The sequence below is a fragment of the Carya illinoinensis genome, chromosome 2 (genome assembly GCF_018687715.1).
Source record: "Carya illinoinensis cultivar Pawnee chromosome 2, C.illinoinensisPawnee_v1, whole genome shotgun sequence".
NCBI lineage: Eukaryota > Viridiplantae > Streptophyta > Magnoliopsida > Fagales > Juglandaceae > Carya > Carya illinoinensis.
This window is the reverse complement of record NC_056753.1, coordinates 21,940,596-21,965,805: the sequence shown is the minus strand read 5'-3', so window position 1 is coordinate 21,965,805 and position 25,210 is coordinate 21,940,596. Positions and strand designations below refer to the sequence as shown.

General features: G+C 35.9%; 2 protein-coding genes across 3 annotated transcripts; one reads left to right on the top strand and one right to left on the bottom strand.

Moving 5' to 3' along the window:
- Positions 1 to 4,392: 4,392 nt before the first annotated feature.
- On the bottom strand, positions 4,393 to 4,962 carry LOC122301787. Its single transcript, XM_043113167.1, has one exon. It carries the CDS (start codon positions 4,960 to 4,962, stop codon positions 4,393 to 4,395), a length of 570 nt encoding a protein of 189 aa, XP_042969101.1.
- A 15,864-nt stretch (positions 4,963 to 20,826) lies between these two features.
- On the top strand, positions 20,827 to 24,718 carry LOC122300347 (GPN-loop GTPase QQT2-like). 2 transcript variants are annotated; one of them, XM_043110924.1, is made up of 7 exons: positions 20,827 to 20,984; positions 21,120 to 21,229; positions 21,555 to 21,693; positions 21,835 to 22,061; positions 22,840 to 23,130; positions 23,947 to 24,152; positions 24,291 to 24,718. In XM_043110924.1, the coding sequence occupies exons 2-7, from the start codon at positions 21,131 to 21,133 to the stop codon at positions 24,574 to 24,576; spliced, it is 1,248 nt and encodes a 415-aa protein (XP_042966858.1). In that variant the 5' UTR covers positions 20,827 to 20,984; positions 21,120 to 21,130; the 3' UTR covers positions 24,577 to 24,718. The 2 variants fall into 2 exon arrangements, with proteins under 2 accessions (XP_042966858.1, XP_042966857.1); XM_043110923.1 differs by having other exon boundaries at positions 20,885 to 21,229.
- Positions 24,719 to 25,210: the final 492 nt, after the last annotated feature.

Genomic DNA, 25,210 nt, shown 5'->3' with positions numbered 1-25,210 from the left:
TAATTGTTATAATTTTTTTAAATTTTTAAATAAAATATAAAAATAATACTAATTTTTAAAATTTTAAAATAAAAATTATATTAAAAATTTATTTTTAACTATAATATGAGTCTTGCTACTTGTACACATAAAAAATGTAGTATGAATTACGCGCTAATATAAAAAATGTAGTATGAATTACGCGCTAATGTGACAGTAATGGATAGTCATCAAGTTTGACTAATTAAATGTTTTTATAATGAACTAATATAAAGTTACAATTTTCTCCCCGTTTATCTTTTCTTTCTTTCCCTTTCCCTCTCTCCCCATTTCTCTTCTTTCTCTCCCCTTTCTTTCCCTTTTTCTACAACTTCCAGTGCCCTCTTTTCTTTCCGTGGGCAACATAGATCTTTAAGAAAAGCCCTTGCATCTTACAGGTTCCCTACATCTCCAAGATCGCAAGATACTTGACACAAAATCAACAACAAACTTCAATAACATTTCCTTCTGCAGATGAGCTAGGACAAAACCAGCTATCATTAGCAAGCAAAATGTTTGAGGGCAACGGAATCTCAAGTGGAGCAACACCGAACTGAGTTCCTACCATGTGGAGTAACGAAGACTTGCAATCCATGAGCACATTGTTGAGCACTGTCAGATTTCTGAAACTTAATTTTACTATAAAGAAATTTACAAATAAATAGATACGATAACAAATAAAATATGGTGGTATTACAAATTATGTTTCAGCAATAAAGTTGTAATTTTTTCTCTCCTCTTTGTTGCACTAGGTGAAAAAGCAACGAAGAACTCTTTTATGATCAAAGAGAAAAAGCAAGAGATTAGGATATTGAGAGATGAATGAAGGCGCAAAGAACAGTCTATTAATTCCATTTTTACCCTTTGGTGGCTTTAATCTTATTTTTATTTTATTTAATTTTAAATAAAAATATAAAGCTGACGACATTATTACATCAGCATGTAAAGGAGTCCACGTTTTTCTTCCATATGTTTATCATTTTCCTTATATGATTATTTAACTTTTTGCCTTTCATTTCTCAAAATCTAATAAACATATTAATTCAAATAATTTTATTACTATTCACAAATATACTGAAATATTATAAATATCCAAATAGGCCCTAAGTCATTTTCCATATGAGATACATGAATTTTCTATTAACTTTCCATTTTCGCTCTTACAAATAGACCAAGAGATGTAAATGTTATCCCAAGAAATATTTTCAATTGAAACAAATGTTCCCAATCTTTAAAAAAATGAGTTTCTATTTTTATTTTCCTAATCCAATATTAGGAATATATATTTGTAAATAAATAAAAAAATCCTCATTATATAAAACTTACCAACCAAGGAATAACTATTCTATCACAAAAGGTTTATTTCACTTGTTAAATATATTAAAAAGAGTAGTTCAAACTCACAAAAAACTTTAAAAAAAACTTATATATCCACGTGGCTTTTTTAATCTATACACCACATTCATTCAAAACAATTGTAAAAAACCACGCGGAGATGTAAATTTTGTGTAAGTATATTTGGCATTTCCTATTAAATAACAATAAGAATGCCCATTCCACATTTTATACATCTTCTAAATAAAATTTATTTTATGGTTAGAAATATAAATGAGTCAAGTTTAAGTCAATAATTAGAGATCAAGCTTCTTTTATTTATTTTTTTATTTAAATACGAGTTAAGTTTGAGTTTATTACCAAGTTATGTTTTATATTTACAAATATGAAATAGCCAATTTATTTTTCAAACGATTAGATTGCAAATTACTTATATTATATTTTTTTTATAAATTGGATTCATTTATAGATCAATTATCATAGGAAGTACTTACACCATCCCAAATCTTTTTTTTTTTTTTTTTAAATCAAAACATCACCTCTTTTATTAATCAACTGTTTTCAATACAATTCTTATCCCGTAAAAAGAAACTAGAGTAACCCTCAGGGCCATCTTCTATCCATACTTGTTCCTCCTTTACATTGTAAGCAAAAGTTGCTAAAAAATGAGCTAATATGTTACATTCTCTGTATATATGCTGGACTTTCCATAAAGGTCTATGTGACGCCCCCAAATCCCCACGCATAGACACAGGAAAATCGAGACGTCCGGATGATGACATCACAGGTCACCACCCTAACGACGTGTGCCAAGTGTGTGCATAAGCAACGAATGTGCACGAGAAACACGCAGCGAAAGGTAAAGTCATAAACTAAGTACCAGAATTTTTTCTTGTTTAATACAAGCTGTTCAAAACATACATAAATAAATATTACAAAACACAAATATAGTTTTAAACCAAATACAAAACATAAACTTCAGCACCCTGGCGGAGCCGCATCCTCGAGCTCAGCCTCCTCATCCTCATCCTCGATCTCTGCACCAAAATCTACGGTACCAAAAATGGTGTCGCAGGTAAGTAAAATCCAAATACCACCAGATAAAAAAAATATAGAACTCAAACAATATGCATGAAAGGATGCCAATGCACAAAACCCATAAAATCATATTTTTTCCACGCACGCCAAAAATCTCATTTGGCCCAAAAACATAACCTTTCCAAAGATCACGCCAAAAGTCACATTTGGCCCATATCCAACTCAAACCATTAACCCATTAATCCGTATGCACCATGACCTCCCCTAGGGTCATCCGCACACCCTGTCTCCAGTGCTACACCGCAGGTGACGACCACGTATGTGACACCTAAACGAGCGATGCCCAGTTTCGCACCCCGTGCATTCGTAGCCAAGCATCCTCTAGCCCTCGCCAGCGAAGGGCCACGGAGTCGGTGCTTAGAGCGATGCTCGGTTCCGCGCCCGGCGCGTTCGTAGCCAAGCATCCTCTAGCCCTCACTCCCGTCGTCGCCCAGCGACAACCCAGGGGACGTCACTTAGTTTATTACGCTCCTGAGTGACCAGAGGAGCTCCACCGGGATAATACCTCATCCCGACTTGGGGTCGTGATACACACGCACCCGAAAATCCACTTACGCCAATAAAACAGGATTTTCTCAAATAAAAAAAAAACGCACGCGCATGCACCATGTAAATGCGATTTCAATGCACAAAACAATCAACCAACCATAAATCAATAAAACAAGCAACTCCGTCCTCCATCCATCCGACCCCTGAACTCCTCGGACTCAATCCGGAATCAGCCAACTAACAGATAAATATTTATTGAATGAGCAAAATATATTTAAATCTAAAAGTAGAGTTTGGAAAATACTTACAGCGCTATATGGTATTTTTAGAAAGCTCGCGGCATTGCAAACGGCAGAAGGAAATCAACGTAACAGTGAAATTTCATTGTGGTCGTGGGTTGTAAAATACCCACGTTTGAAAGGGGATAAATCAAGGCTCTGGATTTATAGGGAATGGTCTAAGGATGTTTATGAAGCTAGTAGAAGTGGAGTTTGGCCGTGAGTGGCGGCGAAAACGGCGGAGAAAGGGCTGAAATGCCCAAAACGGAAACTAGCTCGTGGGAGCTGTTCCGGTGGCTGTTAGAGGCGGGAAATGGGTGGGTTAGGACGGCAAGGAGTCGGTGATGAAGTGGTGAAGAGGTGGTGGCCAGAGGTGGAGCGATGGCGGCAGATCGGAGCAAAAACCGTGTGGCTTGATGGGCTTTTTCCGGCTAAATGGCAGCTCCGTTGGCGGTGAAAATTGGTGGGGTGGTTCACCGGAGGGAGGAGAAGAAAATGGTGAGGGTGTTGTGGGCCACGTCGGCCGGTGGCGGTGGTGCTGGGAGGTTGGACGTGGACGGCTTGAGGGAGAGGAGCGAGAGAGAGACGGACGGGGGGGGGGGGGGGGAGAATCGCGCGGGAGGGAAGGGAAAAGGAAGAAAAAAAGAAAAAGAAAAAAAAGAAAAAAAAAAGAAAAAAAGGAAAAAGGGAAAAGAAAAGATGGAGGGAAGAAATGAGGTCCAATCCTCACTCCGAAAAACAAAACAGATCCATCGAAAACGAGATTAAAAACCGTAAAATGACTAAATAAATAAAACACAACATCAAATAAATAAAAACTAATTTAAAACGCAATAATTTAAAATAAATAAATCAATATATTAATTAAATTAAAAATAACCCTTCAGTGAAAATACACGTAAAAGCGGGCCGTCACAGTCTATTTACTAACAAATCTCTTATATCTTCAATCAACTGCCCACTCTACTCCCACGTTTCCTCCTTGCTATTGATAGCTTAAATAACACCCAAAGCATCACTTTCAAATACTACTTTCGAGACATTCAATTCTTTACAAAGGTCTCCACAATATAACTGTCTCTACTACAAAAGGGGACCCAACATTAGACTTGGACATACACAAAGACACTAGAATTTCCCCTTCATTGTCACGCATTACTATCCCTGCCCTCATCTATTGAGAGGTTTTGTCATAAGCTGCATCCCAGTTGAGTTTAACAATCTCCTTATCAGGTGCCTTCCACCTTACCATGTCTCTCCTTTGTCGCTTTATGGACTCTAGTTTGCTAGTTTGAGGTAGCTGAAAATCTATAACATTATGCCTAGCTTGTATAAGAATGTCTTTTGGACTAGTAAAGCCCTTTTCAAATACAAATTTATTTCTCCTCAACCAAATACATCTCATCACAATAGCTATTAATCTCATTTCTTCTGCAATCAGTCTTTCCACCATGTTCTTCCATATTATCTCTATATCCACTTCACTTGATGCCCATTTTTTAACCAGGCTACCCTCCTCGGCCCATACATCAACTGCAGTAGGGCAACTCCAAATAGCATGGCAACTTGTTTCAAACTCTTTCTCACATATGGGACATAAAGGATTGTCTACCACTCTCCTTTTGAAAAGGTTCCCCTTTGTAGGTAAACAATTATTGAGGGTCTTCCACACAAATATCTTTGTGACTCCTTGAATATTAAGCTGCAATAATTTCTTCCAACCCTTCCTCCCTTCATAACCCATAGATGACTCCCCATTTAGTCTTCTTTTTCTGCTAAATTGAAAGTGATATGCAGATTTGACACTAAAGATGTCTTTTTTAGCAGGTGCCCAAATCATTCTATCATCCCTACCTGTCTGGCTAATGGATAGTGTACAAATCAGTTCATCTTCTTCTTCACTAAAAATACTCCTAACTACTTCCTCCCTCTATTTCCCTTCTTCTATTAATTGTTCCACTTTTGCATCTGCCTCCATACTAGTTCTTGGAGATTGAACTTTGTAAGATGATGGCTTTGGAACCCCTTTGTCCTCCCAGATTCTTATTGTCTTCCCATTACCCACCCTCCATACTAATCCTTTCTTCAATAGCTCTGGAGAACTCCACATACTTCTCCATATCAATGATGGGTTGTTTCCAAACCTTGCTTCTAATACATTAGACTGATGCAGTATTTGTTTTTCAAGACAATTGCAGCCAAAGAATCAAGATCTTTAAGAGCTCTCCATAATTGTTTAGCTAGCAGAGCTTGATTAAAGCTCTCTAACTCTCTAAATCCCAGCCCCCCATAATTTTTTGACACTTCCATTTTAGCCCAACACATCCATTTTATCTTATTATCATTTTCTCTATGCCCCCACCATAATTTAGACATCAATACAGCCAACTCCTTACACAATTTTTTTGGTAATGAAAAAACACTCATAAAATAAGTGGGAATTGATTGTATAACAGCTTTTAACAGTACTTCCTTTCCTGCAAGTGAGAGAAAATGGTTCTTCCAGTTATTAATCTTGAGCCAAACACGATCTTTGATGCCTCTGAAAGTGTTATACTTTGATCTACCCATCATTGTAGGTACTAGGTAGACCTAGGTACTTTTCATAGTTGTTTTGCACCCTTCCTCCCAACTCTTGCACAATTCTGTCCCAGTCTGCATGTCTTCCATTGGAACTGAATATAATTGATGTTTTCTGCTTGTTTAAACATTATTCAGAAGCTTGTTCATACTTTTTCAAGATGCTACTGATTTTTCTCCATTCCTTCCAACAAGCTTTCCCAAAAATTATACAATCATCCGCAAAGAGCAAGTGTGTAACTCTTTTTCCTCCTCTTGCCACTGCTACTCCTTGTAGTTCACCCTTAGCTTTAGCCCCATTGATTAAGGTACTAAGTCTTTCAGCACACAACAGGAAAAGGTAAGGGGAAAGAGGATCCCCTTGCCTTAAACCTCTAGTTGGACAAATCACCTTCCCTGGTTCTCCATTTACCAGTACTGAGTAAGTAAATGAAGTGACACAGTCCATTATTAATTTTACCCATCTCTCACAAAATCTCATCTTCTCCATTACCCTTTTGAAAAAAGACCACTCAACCCTGTCATATGCTTTTGAAATGTCCAGTTTTATGGTCATACTTCCTATTCTCCCCCTTTGTCTACATTTCATAGTATGCAAGGTCTCATAAGCCACTATAATGTTATCCACAATCAACCTCCCTAGTACAAATGCACTCTAATTTTTGGAAATGATAGCATTCAAAACTTTATTCAATCTGTTTGCCAAAGTCTTTGCAATTAACTTATATAACACATTACATGGACTTATTGGTCTATAATCCTCCACTTTCTTTGAGTCAGCAATCTTAGGAATTAGGACCACATATGTGAAATTTAAAGAATTTTTCATCCGACCACCCCCATTTAAAAAGCTCAAAACAGCCTCACTAATATATGTCCCAATGCTACTCCACATGTTCAGGTAAAAACAAGCACTATAGCTATCAGGGCCATGTGATTTATAAGGCCCCATTTGCTTCAAAGCTAACTCCACCTCTTCTCTTGTGAAATGTTTAATCAACTCTTCATTCATACTTCTTGTCACCCTCCCTTCCATCTCCTGAACACACATTTCTACTGCCTCCTGAGAAGGATTTTTAGATTTATATACCTCAAAGAAATGTACCCTGAAAGCCTTAGCTATTTCTTCATGAATGCTTCTTAACATTGACTGAGCATCAACTACAGAAAGAATTTGACTCTTCTTCTTCCTCTGGCTAGCACAAGCATGAAATTATTTTGTGTTTTTGTCCCCTGAATTGTACCAGTTACTTTTTTCCCTTTGCTTCCACCTTATATCTTCTTGTTCTAGTAGGTTGCCCACTGCCCCCTTGAGCATATTTATCTCTTTTGTGTATTGTGGCCCTTCCCTGTCTTGTAGCTTCTTAATTCTTTCAATCAACTTTTCTATACTAGCATTCATGTCCTTATCCCCATTTCTGAAACTTCTTGTTAAAGAGCCACTACAAAACTTGAGTAACTTTTGAACTTGCCTCAAAGGTTCTTGAGTTTGTTTTCTTTCAGACCAAATTTTTTCCACAATTTTCCCACAGTCCTCCTCCTTCAACCAACTTGCCTCAAATCGAAACATGTACTTCCTCTTCCTTCTCAAAGTTTCAGCTTGCAAAACAGTCATGATCATTGGCTTGTGGTCAGAGCACCTAGCCACCAGACCTTCCACCATGAGGTCTTTAAACATGTTCCTCCATTCATTATTCACTACATATCTGTCAAGTCTCTCCTTAGTGAAGGAATGGTCAGAATGACCATTGCTCCACGTGAAAACAGAACCCACATAGCCCACATCAAACAACTCATTCACCTCTAAGGCTTCTCTAAAGTTTTTCATCTGACCTTCAGCTCTCATTCTTCCCCCTTCCTTTTCATTTTGTGTTAAGATTTCATTGAAATCTCCTGCTACACACCAGGCTATACCCACTTCAGGCCTAATTCTTGATAATAATCCCCAAGAGTACTTTCTTTTTGCAGTATCTGGATGGCCATAAAAGCCATTAAAAACCCACACTTTCCCATCATCCTCATGAACTTTGACATTCATGTGCCATTGAGAATAGCTCATCAACTCCACTACTTTTTTATATCTCCAGAACAGCCCCAACCCCCCTTTTCTACCCACTGAGTCTATAGCCAGACACCCATCCATCTTCAATCTATGTTTTAACCTCTCCACTCTATTCCGTTTGACTTTTGTCTCAATAAGAAATACTACTTTGGGACACTTATCCTTAATAATATTGCTAAGGTCCTGAACTATCTGAGGGTTCTCAAGCCCTCGACAGTTCCATCATAATAGATTCATTGCTGCTGGTGGGGTTCCTTCACAGCCTCTGCCAATACTTCAACTAACATCATTCCCTCTTCTTCATTTTCTACTCTTATCTTTTTCTCTCTTCCACCATCTTCCCTTTCCTCCAATCCACATCTTTCTGCATCTCTTTTTAGAGAGGAAGTAATACCAATTAGTTCACCTCCTACTCCTCTACCCCTTGCCCTTCTATTCCATCCACTATTCTGTTATTTTATCTACTTTTTAATACTTACCTTAGTTACCCCTACCTTAAACTCAGAATTTTCTTCTTTACTACCTTTCATCAAGCCTTTCTCTCCTTCTAATTCCCCTCCCTCAACCCTTGTAATCATTTTTTGAACATTCACTCTATCCTCCAACCCCTCCCCTATAGTAGTCAACCCCTCCATATTCCCCCCCCCCCCCCCCTCATGTTTTTTTCCACTTCAGCCTCATTGTCTTCTACCAAACCCTTTCCTTTCTCCTCTACTTTTGCCCTTTCTCTACTACTTTTATTATTCCCTTTCCCTCCTCACTTCCCACTTCCTTACCCCTAGATTCAACACTCTAAGAATTAACTTCCCATTTTTTCTCTATTCTTTTTCGATTTGTTGCTGGGGCCCTCAGCCAAAAACCAAACTGATTCTTCCCTTCCATTTGTTCACCACCCCTACATCCCTCATTGCTATGACAAATGCATCCACAACGAAAATAGATCTTTAGTAATTGTTCATACTTAATTGGAATCCACATCTGCTTACCTTCAAACAATATAGTTCTGCCTCTGGCCAGGGCTTTTGATAATTCACATTCAACCTTTACTCTTAAGCAATGCCCCCATGCCATACTACCCTCCTGAGTGTCCACATCTACCACTCTCCCTATTGAATTTTCAATGGATTCCCCCAGTCTACGGTTCATCCCTCCTAATGGCAAGTTAAACAGTTGGATCTAGAACTCCTCTTTGGAGAAATCAATTAGATTCGGCTGAGTACTTCCATCGAACACTTTGAGTGCCAACAGAAAGCTATCGAATAGCCAAGGGCATCCTTCGAGTACCTTGTTCGTATCTACCTGCGTAGCAGATGTAATAACAAAGAAGTTAGCCCCGATCTCATAGAATTTCATCATCTTATTAACTCTCCACAACTTCTCCATCATCGATCTCACTACTTCCTTCCCTACTACTCTCTCCAAACACAGTTTTGCCACCACACTTCTGTCTCCTTTTTTTTTTTTATTTAATTCCTCCAAGTCTCCAATATCCACTGCAATCGGAGTAGATTCTTCTTCATTCAAGTTCAGTCAATCGCAGATCTCTTCCAGATCATCCATCACCCTTCCCTCCGTCACCAACTAACTCTCCTTCCTCCTATTCCCTCGAAAATAGAACGGATTAACTAACTTCTCCAATATTGCCGTCTAGAAGACGATAAAGAGAAGACTAATGTAAAAGTTTGTCTCCAATAAAATAATCCAAATCTACACCATCCCAAATCTGAATACACAACAAATAATTATTTCAAATCAAAATCTAAAAACACCATATTAGAAATAAAATTAGGATAGGAGTACCACCATTGATTCGTATCTTTAATCCATTTAATTGGAATGTTGAGCTAAAAGATATGCTGCTTTATTATCTTGCTTGCTCACATGAATAACTTCATAAATTTGAAAAGAATGAAGAAGACGGTCTCGTTTATTTTCACAACATTTCTCAACTCATCTCATTTTATCTTATTTAATCATTATAAATTTTTCAAATTTTTGTATAAAATAAAATACACAATTCAACTTTTTTAAATTTTAAAACAAAAATAATATTAAAAAATATATTCGAACAATATTTTATTCAATTTTTAATTTTAATCTCAATTCATCTCATCTTATCTAATCTATGAAAACATAACTCCAATAACTCCAATATTCCAAAAAAAAGAGCCTCATTAAATTCAATTTAACGTAACATATAGGTGGAGGATTCCATAAAAGGACTTTATCTTTTCTCAACACTTTATGAGAATACTTGATAAAATTGAAACTTGCCACATACTCAAGGCAATAATCGACACATGCTTCAAGTGACTTAGTTGTTGTTTCAAACAAATTTTGATTTCTAAATTTCCACACACTCCAAGCAATGGTAAGAAAAGATAAAATCAAAGACATATCATCTTTCATAAGAGTCCACACTATCTCATCAAAGCAAGTAGCATTAGGTAACAAGAGAAATGACTAACTATATCCAGAGTTCCAAATTTGGGTTACCTTGGAGCATAAACACAAATCATGAATTTAATCTTCAATTTAAGTTTGAAAAATTCCACTCAATCAATCTGAAAATACATCCTGCTTCATTAAGTTTAATTTTGTTGAAAGGCTATCTTTACTAGTGTAACACCTCGCTCCCCAGGTATAAGAATAAAATATCTTTCAGAAATTTTAAGGGAAGCTGACTGCTACTATTGAACTTGATTTAAAAATATATTTTTTCATTCTAAAGGAAGTGCCAAGTACAAAGATTCCTTATAGTATAATCATTTTTTATTAAAAATAATGAAATCATAAAAAAGAGTGTGCGGAAGTATTTATTAAAATTTTTCAAAGTCTGTACAATAAAAATTATAATTTAAAATCTTTGTGCATGATCTAGGCCACTGTCATGCCTCCCTAAACCCAGTCCTGTCCTGCAGGTCTACCTTCATAAATATTCTAACATGTGGTGATTTAAAAACATAAACAACTGAAATGAGTCAATGACTCAGTAAGAAACCTACCATAACATAAACATACTTAACATTAGGTTTTTCATAAATTATTTCATGATAAGAACTTAAGATCATGATTGTTCATACGTATGCTATGACATGCATGATTTATTTTGGTTTATTTGACAACACGCACTTAACCATGTATGCAAGGTTATGCATCAGCTTCATATCCCATGGCTGCAAGGGGAGCTGCTAATAGTATTCTAGCATACTATAGTAGACCACGTATAGATACGTGGCTTGCACATCCACCCATAAATCGCATTGGTATCATGCATCTAAATGACCATCTAATTAACTATTTTGAGATTAGCTTACACTTAATCTTATGAAGACTTACGCATTTTATATAACGTGAGATGCATGAGATGCATAATATGCATAATACATATATAACTATAATATGCAGAATGAAATATGATGAATGACATGCTTGCAATTATCATGACATGCGTGGTACATAAACACTGGCTTTCAAAGAATCGGCTTTGATAATAATATATAAATAACTAACTTATGTCAATCCTAATTTATGATCAAGTTATTTACTTTATTGTATTGCTTCCTAAAATTTCCGACACAAAATCTATCACGATGCAATGGAGGGATGATGGTGATTGTGATTAGCAGGGAGGAAGAGATGATGGTGGCCTTGCCTTGTTTCATGATGGTGGAGATGAGGCTATAACATGTTGAAGGTAAAAAGAGAGCTAAAAATGTTTTAAAAAAAAAACTAGGATTGAATAGGTAGGTGCACATATAGTGCATATGACTCTATTTATAGGATGGTATAGGTTAGGTTTAGGAAATTTTAAGGTAAAGAGGATTCTAGAATTGTAATCCTAGTGTATTTGAAATTAAAAACATACTCTATTAGTTCATTTAATGTAAGATTGAGAGTGAAATTAAAAACTTTAATTAGTGATGATTTTAAATTGAAATAAAGTTTTAATTGCCAATTTTTAAATTCTAAAAGGGGTCTAACTCGTTTAATAAATAATAATTAGGATTTGACCTCACTATTGAGTCTAATTAAAACTCATAATCAATTTCAATAATTTATCGTTCATGGGCTTATCCAATATGACTCATTCAATATAATTTAGGCCCAATAAAAATTATCAATATTCCGACCTTAGAATTATTGGGCCAGGTCGTTACCATTAGCCCACCAAGCAAAATGTTTGACCTTGGAAGGAAGAGATAAATTCCACAATTCTTTTCAATAGATTGAACACCTTCTGGATTATATTCTTTCAACTCGGACAAAATTTATATTCATCCCCAATCCAAAATGATAACCATATTTAACAATATACTGTTTACTCTTATTTGCCCCCTAAACAAACTTATCAATAGTAAAAAAATGCAAAGGAGTTTGTAAAATTGAATCAGCCACAAGAGAAGAAAAACTGGTTGTATAAAATCAACATTCCACTTTCTGGAGTGTGCATCAATGAACATATTTACATTTGCATATGCTATTGACAAAGTAGAACTTTGAACACCAAGAGGATCTAACCTTGCTAAAATCCACCAATCAACATTAATGCTCTCACCATTTCCAATTCTCCAATAACAACCTTTGTTTAGAATATTCTTTATTGTACACAAACTCTTCCAAACATAAGAAGAATTACCTTTAATTTCAGATTGTAGGAAAGAAGAATTAGGAAAATACTTGGCTTTAAACATCTTGGCCAACAATGAATCAAGATTAGTCATCAATCCCTATCCCTGTTTTGCAAGAATTCTAAGATTGAATAATTCCAAATCCTGAAATTCCAAAGCTCCATTCAATTTAAAAACACACATCTATTTCCGACTAATCCAATGCATCTTTCATTCGGATCCTCTTTGACCCACCAAAATCTAGCAAACATATGTTCACAACAATTTGGACAGTTTGAAACAACTCATAGTAAATGTTGAAAGAGCTTAGGCCACAGCTTTAATCAATATTTTCCTACCAGCTTGTGATAATAGCTTTTATTTCCATCATTGTAGTTTATTCCAAATAATAAACTTCAAATCTTGAAAAGTTAATAATTTGGAATGCCCCATAAAATATGGAAATCCCAAATAATGATCATGTGCTTGAATAGAATTTACATGCCAAATATACTTGATAGATTGAACTTCTTCTATGTCAGCATTTCTGCTAATCAATTATTTTGTTTTGTCCAGATTTAATTGGTGTCCAAAGGCATCTTCATAAACCTGTAACAATTCCATTCATTTTCAGCAATAGTGGCTTTGCAAAACAACAAACTGTTGTCAATAAAAAATAAATGGTTAATTGCTTTTGTGGCATTACAAACTTTGAACCACATAGGTCTTCTCCTATTGACAACATCTTGAATAAGAACAAATAATCCTTCCACACATAGAACAAATAAGTAGGGTAACAAATGGTCTACTTGTCTTATCCCCTTGAGGGTACAAAGGATGAAGAAGGCACACCATTAATTAAAATCTTATAAGACATCGAGGAAATACATGACAAAATTAGCGCTACCCATTTTGGATCAAACCCTAATTTTAGCAGTACCTATTCAAGGAACAGCCACTGTACCCTTCATAAGTCTTACTCATATTCAATTTAATTGACATAACTCCTTATCCGTTTTATAGAATAAACAACCTCATATGCAAGAAAAATATTATCAGTAATAATTCTCCCTGATACAAATGTAGATTAGCTAGAAGAAATAATATTTGACAAAAGAAATCTCAACCTATTTGCAATCATCTTATAGACCACATTGTATAGACTAATAGGTTGAAACTCTTGGACTTTTTCAGACTTATTTTTCTTTGGGATAAGGACAATAAAAGTTTCATTCAACTCCAAGGGAACCATACCTTCATGTGGAATAGGCAACACTCTTTGCTAACCTTTTTCCCAATTATGTGTCAATATTTGTGAAAAAAGAGCAACGACGTCTCATTTACGCCAAGTGCCTTCATAGGATGCATCTGAAATAAGGCTTCTTTTACTTCCTCAACGACATAGGATGGTAAAAGTGTTTGGATGTCTCATTAGTAACTTTTGAATGCTTATATGTTATATGATGGTGACTGGGTGTGAATTTTATAGAGTAATCTTGTTGAGTAAACAAACGTGTAGGCGATATGCATTTCTCAGGAGATATTTGGAAATAATTTCTATCTCATCCTATTTCATATCATCTTATTTTATTTCATTCATAAATATTATTCAGATACAGACACTTTCAAACAAATCATTATAATTTTTTTAAATTAATCATTACAACTTTTTTAAATTTTCAAACAAAAAACAATTCAACATTTTCATATTTCAAAATAAATATTATATTAAAAATTATATTTTAACAATAATTTAACTTTATAATATTTTTTATTCAACATATTTTCTCTTATTTTTCAAAATCTAATAAATATATAATTCAAACTATCTTACCATTATTCAAAAACTATTTTATTACTATTAACAAAATTTTCAACTCATCTCATTCCTCAAGTATTTGTTAGGACGTTGTAGTACGGGGCATACAATTATAACTGAAGTAGAAATGAGAAAGAATGAAAAATAATGAACACCAAAGATTTTACGTGGAAAAATCTCCAAACTACTTGGAGGAAAAAATCTTCCACGGAAAAATTGTAGAAGGATTTCACTATAGCAAAAGGATTACAAGAATTTATCTCTAAAATAAGGAGAGCACGATTGACAATACTCTCTCTTATAAAAGGAGAAAAATATATTTTTACAAAAGGAAAGACAATATTTAGGAGAAACCTCACTATTTTTCTCTCTAAAAATTCTATCTTTCTTTATATTTTTACTTTCAAAATGAGATAGATTTTGAAGAGCAAAAGCATGTATATATACGGGATAAAGGCGGTGGAAGATGGCGATTCAGCAATGTGAATGCAAACTTGAAATGTGTTGTCAAATAGCCCATCATTTTTGACTAATTCTAACTCTTAATGTAGAAGAAACAAAACTTCTTATCCTTTTATCTATTTGCAGAAAATTTTGACCCATAAAAGTCCACAAAGGTGGCTTTACCGCCACATATCTCCTACTTAAAGTCTCTTTTGTAATCCTTCTATCTTTTCTACACTTTTCATTTTCATGCCACTTACATATCTGTTAGGCCTAAGGAGGATCGACACCAAATAAACTTGTCATTATTAATTAGTTTTGTTAATATATTTGCTAGGTTGTCTTTTATATGGATTTTTTGTATATCCATACTTTCTTCTTCCACCTTCTCAAGAACGAAGTGATACTAAACTCGTATGTACTTTGTCTTTGAATGAAATGCTGGAGTTTTTGCCAAATACAAAGCGCTCTGACTATCACAAAATAAATTAATTTTCTCTTGTACATGTTCGAACTCTTCCAGTAGCATTTGCAACCATATTGTCTCTTTGCTAGCTTGTGTAGCTGCGACATATTCTGTCTTCGTCGTAGAAGTAACCATGATAGACTGCAATTTTAAAACCCAACTTGCAGCTCCTCCAGCAAGAGTAAACATATAACCTAAGGTGGACTTGAGGTAAACACATAATATTTTTTATTCAACATTTTTTCTCTTATTTTTCAAAATCTAATAAATATATAATTCAAACTATCTTACCATTATTCAAAAACTATTTTATTACTATTAACAAAAATTTCAACTTATCTCATTCCTCAAGTATTTGTTAGAACGTTGTGGTACGAGACATACAATTACAACTGAAGTATAAATAAGAAAGAATGAAAAATAATGAACACCAAAGATTTTACGTGGAAAAATCTCCAAACTACTTGGAGGAAAAAATCTTCCATGGGAAAATTGTAGAAGGATTTCATTATAGCAAAAAGATTATAAGAATTTTTCTCTAAAATAAAGAGAGCACAATTGATAATACCCTCTCTTATAAAAGGAGAAAAATATATTTTTACAAAAGGAAAGACAATATTTAGGAGAAACCTCACTATTTTTCTCTCTAAAAGTTCTCTCTCTTTCTCTATATTTTTGCTTTCAAAATGGGATGGATTTTGAAGAGCAAAAGCATATATATATAGGGGATAAAGGCGGTGGAAGATGGCGATTCAACAATGTGAATGCAAGCTTGAAATGTGCTGTCAAATAGCCCATCATTTTTTACTAATTCTAACTCTTAATGTAGAAGAAACAAAACTTCTTATCCTTTTATCTATTTGCAAAAAATTTTGATCCATAAAAGTCTACAAAAGTGGTTTTACCGCCACATATTTCCTACTTAAAGTCACTTTTGTAATCCTTCTATCTTTTCTACACTTTTCATCTCCATGCCGCTTGCATATTTGTTAGGCCTAAGGAGGATCGACACTAAATAAACTTGTTATTATTAATTGGCTTTGTTAATATATTTGCTAGGTTGTCTTTTGTATGGATTTTTTGTATATCCACACTTTCTTCTTCCACCTTCTCAAGAACGAAGTGATACTGAATTCGTATGTGCTTTGTCTTTGAATGAAATGCTGGATTTTTTGCTAGATGCAAAGCGCTCTGACTATCACAAAATAAATTAATTTTCTCTTGTACGTGTTCGAGCTCTTCCAGTAGTATTTGCAACCATATTGCCTCTTTGCTAGCTTGTGTAGCTGCGACATATTCTGCCTTCGTCGTAGAAGTAGCCACGATAGACTGCAATTTTGAAACCCAGCTTACAGCTCCTCCAACAAGAATAAACACATTACCTGAGGTGGACTTGCTCTTGTGAAGATCATCTGCATAATCTGAATCAACATAGCCTCTGACAGTAAAGTATGATCCTTCATAACATAATGCGACATTTGAGGTACCCTTGACATATCTCAGGATCCTCTTTACAGCACTCCAAATACTCTTTACTAGGATTCACCATGTATCGACTAACCACTCCCACTGCTTGTGCAATGTTTGGTCTTGTACAAACCATAGCGAACATTAAGCTATCCACTACTGATGCGTACAGTACTCGAGACATTTCCATCCTCTCTGCTTCATTGCTAGGACTCATAATTGAGGATAACTTGAAATTAATAGGAAGAGGGGTAGAAATTGGCTTACAATCTTGCATGTTGAAGCGTTGCAAGATTTTCTTCAAATAATTTTTCTGAGAAAACCATATCTTCCTATTATTTCTGTCTCGGTAATACGATTTTTGTTAGGGTCTGCTACCAACATATCATCAACATACAATAATAGAATAATGAAATTACCATCACCAAATCTCTTATAGTAAGTAAACACAAGGATCTAAACTATGTCTGTTGTCTCCAAGGCTCATGATAAAGGAATCAAATCTCTTATACCAACATCTCAGCGCTTGTTTGAGACCGTATAGAGATTTGTTCAACCTACAAACCAAGTTCTCTTTTTCTTTTTCTTCAAAACCTTCTAGTTGGAGCATGTAAATCTCTTCTTCAATTTCTCCATGAAGAAATGCAGTTTTCACATCCAATTGTTCTAAGTACAAGTCAAATGTAGCACACATCTCAAGGACTGTTTGAACCGTTGAGAGTCGAACAATAAGAGAGAATATTTCGTTGAAGTCTATGCCTTCTTTCTGAGCAAATCCTTTCACCACCAATCTAGCACGATACCGCTCCACTTAGTCATTGTCATTTCGTTTGATCTTGTAAACCCATTTGTTTCCGATGGCCTTCCTTCCTTGTGGTAGTGGAACAAGATCCCATGTTTTTTTTTTTTTATGGAGAGCTTCAATTTCTTCTTGCATTGCAACCATCCACAGAGAAGCTTCTTGGCTATTTGAAGCCTCATGGAAAGTTGACGGCTCTCCATCCTCTGTTAGTAGACCGTATGCGACATTTCCCTCCATGATGTACTCTGAGTGCCAAGCTGGTTCTCTTCTCTCCTGAGTTGACCGTCGAACTTGTGGAATTGCACACTCAGCTTGTTCTTGTTCTTCGTGCTCTGATGTTGCTTCAGAAGAATCTGGAACTTCTAATTCTTGTCTTTCTTCAACTTGAACTGTAGTAGTCTCTAGTTTCTCTTTTGAAGTGCTATCATTTTCTTTTTCTTGTACCTTATCTTCTACAAATACAACATCCCTACTGATTAGCACTTTGCAGGTAGTGGGATCCCACAGGCGATACCCCTTGACTCCATTAACATACCCTAAGAAAATACATTTTCTGGATTTTGAATCCAGCTTTGATGTTTCTTGGGCATTGTACATAACATAAATAGGACTTCCAAATGTATGTAAGTGAGAATAATCAACTGGCTTATCAGTCCACATCTCCATCAACGTTTTCAGATCAATTGCGGTTGATGGTGACCTATTGATCACATAACAGGCAGTCTTGACTGCTTCTACCCAAAATGACTTGGTCATTCCCGCAGTTCTCAACATCACTCTTGTTTGTTCTAACAAGGTTCTGTTTATCCGCTCTTCTACTCCATTTTGTTGTGGAGTGTATGCCACCGTGAGCTGCCTTTTGATACCTTCTTGTTGACAGAAACTATCAAATTCACTACCAGTATATTCTCCTCCATTTTCTGTCCTTAAACACTTGATCTTCTTTTCAGATTTAAGCTCAACCCGCGCTTTGAATATTTTGAAAACTGAAAATACATCTGCCTTATTTTTTATTGGATACACCCAACATCTTCTGGAGTAATCGTCAATAAATGATACAAAGTATTTTGCTCCTCCTAGGAACAAAACTGGTGCTTGCCAAACATCAGAATGGATTAGTTCTAAGATAGCTTTACTTCTAGCAGAGGAACTACTGAATTTTAGTCTGTGCTACTTACTAGTAATACAGTGCTCACAAAAGGGTAATGAAACATTTTTGAGCCCTGGAAGAAGCTTTTGTTCAGCAAGAATCTTCAAACCTCGTTCTGACATGTGGCCAAGCTTACAGTGCCACATCATTGTTAATTCTTCTACCGAACTTGCCAATGCAGGGGATGCTTCTCCTTTTCTTGTTGTGTTTCTCCTTTAAGCATGTACAAATTTGCAGCTATCTTTTCTGCTTTCATCATTACAAGCGCGCCTTTAACTATTTTCATGATCCTATCTTGAATATGGGTTTTACACTCACTATTATCTAATTGTCCTAAAGACAATAGGTTTTTCTTCAGTCCTATCACATGTCGTACCTCCTGAATAGTGCGAACCATATCGTCACACATATTCAATTTGATGGTACCAATACCAGCAATCTCCAAGGCATGATCGTCTCCCATGAACACAGATCCTCGTGAGATAGGTTCATATTGATGGAACCATTCTCTCCGGTGAGTTATATGCCATGTTGCTCCTGAGTCAATAAGCCAGATATTAGCGAATCTTCTTCTACCTTTAGTAACTGTTGTTGCCTCACTATATAAAATTTCACCATGATCTGAGATGCTTGCTACACAACCTTGAGCTTTTGACAACTCGGAACCTTTTCCTTTGGCTTCTTCGTTCTTCTTGAGATGCCAACACTCCCTTTTGTAGTGCCCTTTCTTGCCACAGTGATGACACTTGACATTCTTCTTACTTCTAGATTTTGATCTACTCTGATTTTGACTCCCACCGGGGCCACATTCCGTTGATCTCCCTCCGGTCATTACCAAAGCTTCGGCTTGCTGTGAACCTCCTGGTCTATCTTCTTTGCTTTTACGCCAACTTTCTTCTTCAAGAACCGCAGCTGCAATATCATCGAAGACTAAAACTTCAATGTTGTTGGTTAAGTTGATGTTGAGTTGATCATACGAATCGGGTAGACTTTGAAGTAGAATTTCAGCACGTTCACCCGTTTCTACGTTATGCCCTATTGCTGTGAGCTGTGAAAATAAAGTGTTGAGGATGTTGATGTGGTTGTCACCATAATTGACTCCATCATCCGAAGAGTGTAAAGTTTTCTCCTCAAGAAAATTTTGTTGTGTAGTGATTTGGCCTTGTACAATTTTGTCAGAGTATCCCATATCTCTTTTGCTGTCTTTTCTCCGCCACACTTGACAATACTCCATCGGCTAGTGCTAGGTGCAGATTAGCAATAGCATTGTCATCCATCTCGTTCCACTTGTCGTCATCAGTGATCTCATCGGGCCTATCTCCAATTGCCGCCAAGCAATTATCTTTCCTCAAAACTGCTTTTATTCTCATTTTCCACAATAAGAAATTACTTCCATTGAACTTCTTTATTTCGTATTTTGTCACCATTATTGAAAATGCCTCATTTCCACTAACTGAATCTAACTGTAGCACGAAAATCGACTATAAACAAGATGATCTGATACCACTGTTAGGACATTGTAGTACGGGGCATACAATTACAACTGAAGTAAAAATGAGAGAATAAAAAATAATGAACACCAAAGATTTTACATGGAAAAATCTCCAAACTAATTGAAGGAAAAAATCTTCCACGGGCAAATTGTAGAAGGATTTCACTATAGCAAAAGGATTACAAGAATTTTTCTCTAAAATATGGAGAGCACAATTGACAATATCCTCTCTTATAAAAAGAGAAAAATACATTATTTCTTATTAAAGGAAAGACAATATTTAAGAGAAATCTCACTATTTTTCTCTCTAAAAACTCTCTCTTTCTCTATATTTTTGCTTTCAAATAGGATAGATTTTGAAGAGCAAAAACATGTATATATAAGGAATAAAGGCGGTGGAAAATGGCGGTTCAGCAATGTGAATGAAAGCTTGAAATGTTCTGTCAAATAGCCCAGCATTTTTAATTAATTCTAACTCTTAATATAAAAGAAACAAAATTTCTTATCTTTTTATCTATTTATAGAAAATTTTAACCCATGAAAGTCCACAAAATGGCTTTACTGCCATCTCTGTTAGACGCTTACAGTGGAAAGCATTCCCTCATATTTATTGAATAAATAATTTTCTTTAACAATCGATACTTCGGTTTATTTTCATCAATAAGCTTGCTTAAAAAAAATAAAAAATAAAAAGCGCGTGTAGACGACATACACGAACACACACAGAAAATCGCGGATAAACTGACTCCAGAAAAAGAAAAATAAAAAGACACTTACTTGTAAACGCGGGTTCAGAAACAAGAAACCCTACTAAAGTCCCAACCTTTCGACGCTCAGACGCAAGCCAGGGATCCATCTCTCTGCTACTTCCTCTGTAGGTCTTCCTTCTCTCTCTAAACCCCAAATCTTCCGTCCAAACTAGTTTTCCTTCTGATTGACCCCAATTAAAAAAAGAAGTAAAAGAAAGCCCAGAATCTTATTTCTATTGTTGGTGGATATCATATTGCAGTTTCGTGCAAAATGGACATTGATTCTGATTTCCACAATCTGAACATCAAGGCATCGAACGAAGGAGGCGCTTCAATGCAGGTGGAATCCAAGGACTCGTCAAGCACTCAAGTAATGTGCTCTCTCTTGCTCCCCCTCTGTATTGCTATTTTGAATATTTTGTTTATCTCTTTGTTTGCTGATTGTATTCTGAGTATTTCATTTTCATATGTTTTATTTGCAATGAGGTTACGAATTTTTAATATCGAGTTTAGGGTTTCTTTGCACTGGCTACAAATTACGGAATCATCTATTATATACTCCCTCAAAATTGTTGTTTTCGGGGCTCCACACCTTTTTTGTTACTTGTTATGACTGACCCTATTCAGATTTTGAGCTTAATTTTGTTATTTTGAATTGTGTACATCACTTATTATTGTTTGATTCTCCATCAAAGGCAGAGGGTAAGGAGACGGAGGAGCTTAATAAGTCAATGGATAAGCTGCATATTGAGGGTTCATCATCTGGACAAGCTGGAACTTCATCGAACAACTTCAGGAAGAAACCAGTTATCATTATTGTTGTAGGAATGGCAGGTAATGTAGTAGAATCGCAGTGGATTTGTTTGAAAGTTCATTTGCTATGTATTGTCTATTTGTGGCTGGACTTTTAAAAATATATGATTATGTTAATATTTGGGAGATGATTCTTTAAAGATATGTTTTGCGTATGCGTAGGGAGTGGAAAAACAACGTTTCTTCATCGGCTGGTTTGCCACACCCAGGCTTCCAACATCCGGGGTTATGTGTTGAACCTTGACCCTGCTGTGATGACTCTCCCATTTGGTGCTAACATTGATATAAGAGACACTGTGAAGTACAAGGAAGTGATGAAGCAGTTCAATCTAGGACCTAATGGTGGAATTCTGACATCACTTAACTTGTTTGCTACAAAGTTTGATGAGGTAAAGATTACCCATGAAAAATCTACGAATTCTGACATCACTTATCCTGCCCAGCTTCACCTCTGCAGTTGATGAGGCCATGTCACTGCAACCTGTCGAATGGGTGGTTTTGCACCCATTTTTCAGTGTCCCTTTTGGATTATTGCAATTATAAAGATCCCATTATAAATGGTTAGATTCGAATTGGCTGGTTTAATCATATAGACTATACATATGGTACCCACCCATGGGTAGCCCAAGTGGTAAGGGCGGTTGTGGGCATGAGCCCCATGTCACAGGTTCAGTTTCCCCTAGGATCAAACTGCGATTTAAGTGGGAGGCCATGACGGTGGGTTGCTGTGATAGTCTTCCGGGGGTTTAGTTTCTATGGGTGTGTCCTAACGGTTTTGCCGTGGGGTGGCTCCCCCGTCATTAAAAAAAAAAAAAAGAAAGGAGCATATTGTACAATATCCATCACTATGTTTGCATATGCCTAGCACTTTTTAACTATGGATACCGTGTAGCACTAAACTAGCACGCTAAGGCAACACTCTTGCATATGTGCCGTATACTTGGGCCTTTGTCTATTCTTATGATCAATAAAATTTTGTTTACCAATAAAAATAAAATATAAAAATAAAAATAAAAAGCTAAGGATGCTATGTAGCAGTAGGATCAGCTTATTTTTGAGTTGCTTGATGCTCTCGCTTCAATTTTTTTTTTATATCTTATTTCTTCTCTTCTTTACGTCTCACCAAGTGTTTATATCTATAATAATTGTTGTAATTTCCAATACCAGGTTGTTTCTGTTATAGAGAGCCGAGCAGATCAGCTTGATTATGTTCTTGTAGATACTCCTGGACAGATTGAAATATTCACTTGGTCTGCTTCTGGTGCTATCATTACAGAAGCTTTTGCTTCAACCTTCCCTACTGTTATCGCATATGTAGTCGACACACCTCGTTCGTCAAGCCCAGTGACTTTCATGAGCAATATGCTATATGCTTGTAGTATACTTTACAAGACAAGGTTGCCTGTTGTGCTGGCATTCAACAAGACAGATGTGGCTCAACATCAATTTGCCTTGGAGGTATCATTTTAGGCCTAGTTTGGATACCCAACTCATCTCATCTAATCATTATAATTTTTTCAAATTCCTACACAAAATATAATAAACAATTCAAAAATTTCAAATCCCAAAACAATAATAATATTAAAAATTAGTATTCCAACAATATTTTATTCAACTTTCATCTCAACTCGTCTTATCTCAACTCACTCAAACAAGGAAAAAAAAGAGTTAACCTAGATTTAGCCTATAAACACAGCAAACAGACTAGGTACCTGAATAAGATTTGCCTATTCTATGCTTTAAATCTAAACATATTGATAATTCTATTTCTTGTGAACTTATTAAATTTTATTCTATAGAAGTGGGAGCTTTGCATTTTCAAAGGTTCAGCAATATAAGACGTGTCATAAATTATCAACGCAGAAGCATGAACTTTTAAATGAGATAATGTTACTCTTGAAATGTGAAATTTTTGTTAGTTTGATTCTGGTGTCAAGGTTTCCTTAAAATACTTCAGCTGGTTGTTAGTTATTTTAAATATTTTTGCTACTTTCTCTTCAAAGGCAAATGGGGAAAATAGAGAGAAAATAAACATCCTCTCTTCTCTCCACTTATCTTCTTTTCTGAAAACTCAAATTGGATTCTCGTCCTTTTGCCTTTTTCTAAACCAATATTTTGATATGATGGTCAAAATCAGACTCTCTGGACACCGCTGTTTCTCACCGTGTATGGGACTTTGAAAATTTCTCCATTCCCGTTGTATGTTTAACTTGCATATAATATAGGTTTTGCTATGTATTCATAACCTGGTCTTGGGTGCTGATATGCATGCAGTGGATGGAAGACTTTGAGGCATTTCAAACAGCAGTAAGTTCAGATCAGTCATACACATCGACTTTAAGTCAGAGCCTTTGCCTTGTGCTAGATGAGTTCTACAAGAATTTACGCTCTGTTGGAGTGTCGGCTGTCTCTGGTGCTGGAATGGAGGCCTTCTTCAAGGCCATTGAAGCAAGTGCTGAGGAATACATGGAAAACTATAGGTATTGCTCAAACTTGATAAATGATCCCCCTTTTTTCCTCCGCTGTAGTTTTATTGAGTGAGGATGCTATTACTCCCTTAATAATTCATGTAAACAATAAAATTCCTACTAATTTTGATGCTCTTCTTCTTTGTATAGGGCTGATCTTGAAAAGAGACGGGCAGAGAAGCAGCGGTTGGAGGAAGAGCGCAGGAAGGAAAGCATGGATAAATTAAGGAAGGATATGGAGCAATCTAGGGGAGAAACCGTTGTCTTGAGCACTGGTCTGAAGGACAAAGAAGGCAGGAGAGAAAACATGATGGATGAGGAAGATGAAAAACTAGAAGAGGAAGATGATGATGATGACGACTTTGAGAGATTTACTGAGGAGGAAGATGTTATAGATGAGGATGAAGATGAAGAAGTTGCTAGATTCTCCTTTTAGGACACCTATGCTGATGTAATCTTCTTGAAAGAAAAATTTTTGTACAGGGCTTAACAAGTAACTAAACCTGTAATTTAATGGCGCATAGGATTGTGGTAGTTGTGTTTGCAATTTGCATATCTCAGCGAAAGCAGTTTCTGCAGTTTGATTTGATTTTAGTATTACTTCTCTCTATAATTGAGCTTTAGCTGTTGGTCTTGATATTTAACCCTCATAACAGCTGTGACTTGTGAGGCTTTCTGTTGGACGGTTGTTTTTTTTTCTTTTTATTTTTGAAGAATGTTGAAAGGGGTCCATTTAGGGAGCCAATGACGATTGTTTCTCATAAAGTACACAAGTTCTAAAATTTTGCTGGGCACATTGCATTCTTGCAACTCTTTGGTTACCCCCTTTGCCCTTTCTAGTTTCTATCTCTAATAGCGATGTACCCATGTGATGCTATATATTGATTAGCGAAATGGATAGAGAATTAAAGAAGTATTATGCATTTATGAATTGGTCTGGCTATGATTTGTACTGAGTACATAGCAAACCGAGTATCCTGTACTATACCCTGCCTGGTTTAGATGACCAGGGACCGATTGTTGTAATCTTAGGAAACAACCAGAGAGGGATAAGATTATTATTAATGACA

Excerpts from the sequence above, each read along its gene's own strand:
- LOC122301787 (XM_043113167.1), bottom strand. The coding sequence starts at position 4,962 with ATGGGTTATGAAGGGAGGAAGGGTTGGAAGAAATTATTGCAGCTTAAT.
- LOC122300347 (XM_043110924.1), top strand. The coding sequence starts at position 21,131 with ATGGACATTGATTCTGATTTCCACAATCTGAACATCAAGGCATCGAAC. Across the intron at positions 21,694-21,834 it reads TATTGTTGTAGGAATGGCAG|GGAGTGGAAAAACAACGTTT; the intron begins GTAATGTAGTAG and ends GCGTATGCGTAG. Across the intron at positions 22,062-22,839 it reads TTGCTACAAAGTTTGATGAG|GTTGTTTCTGTTATAGAGAG; the intron begins GTAAAGATTACC and ends TTCCAATACCAG.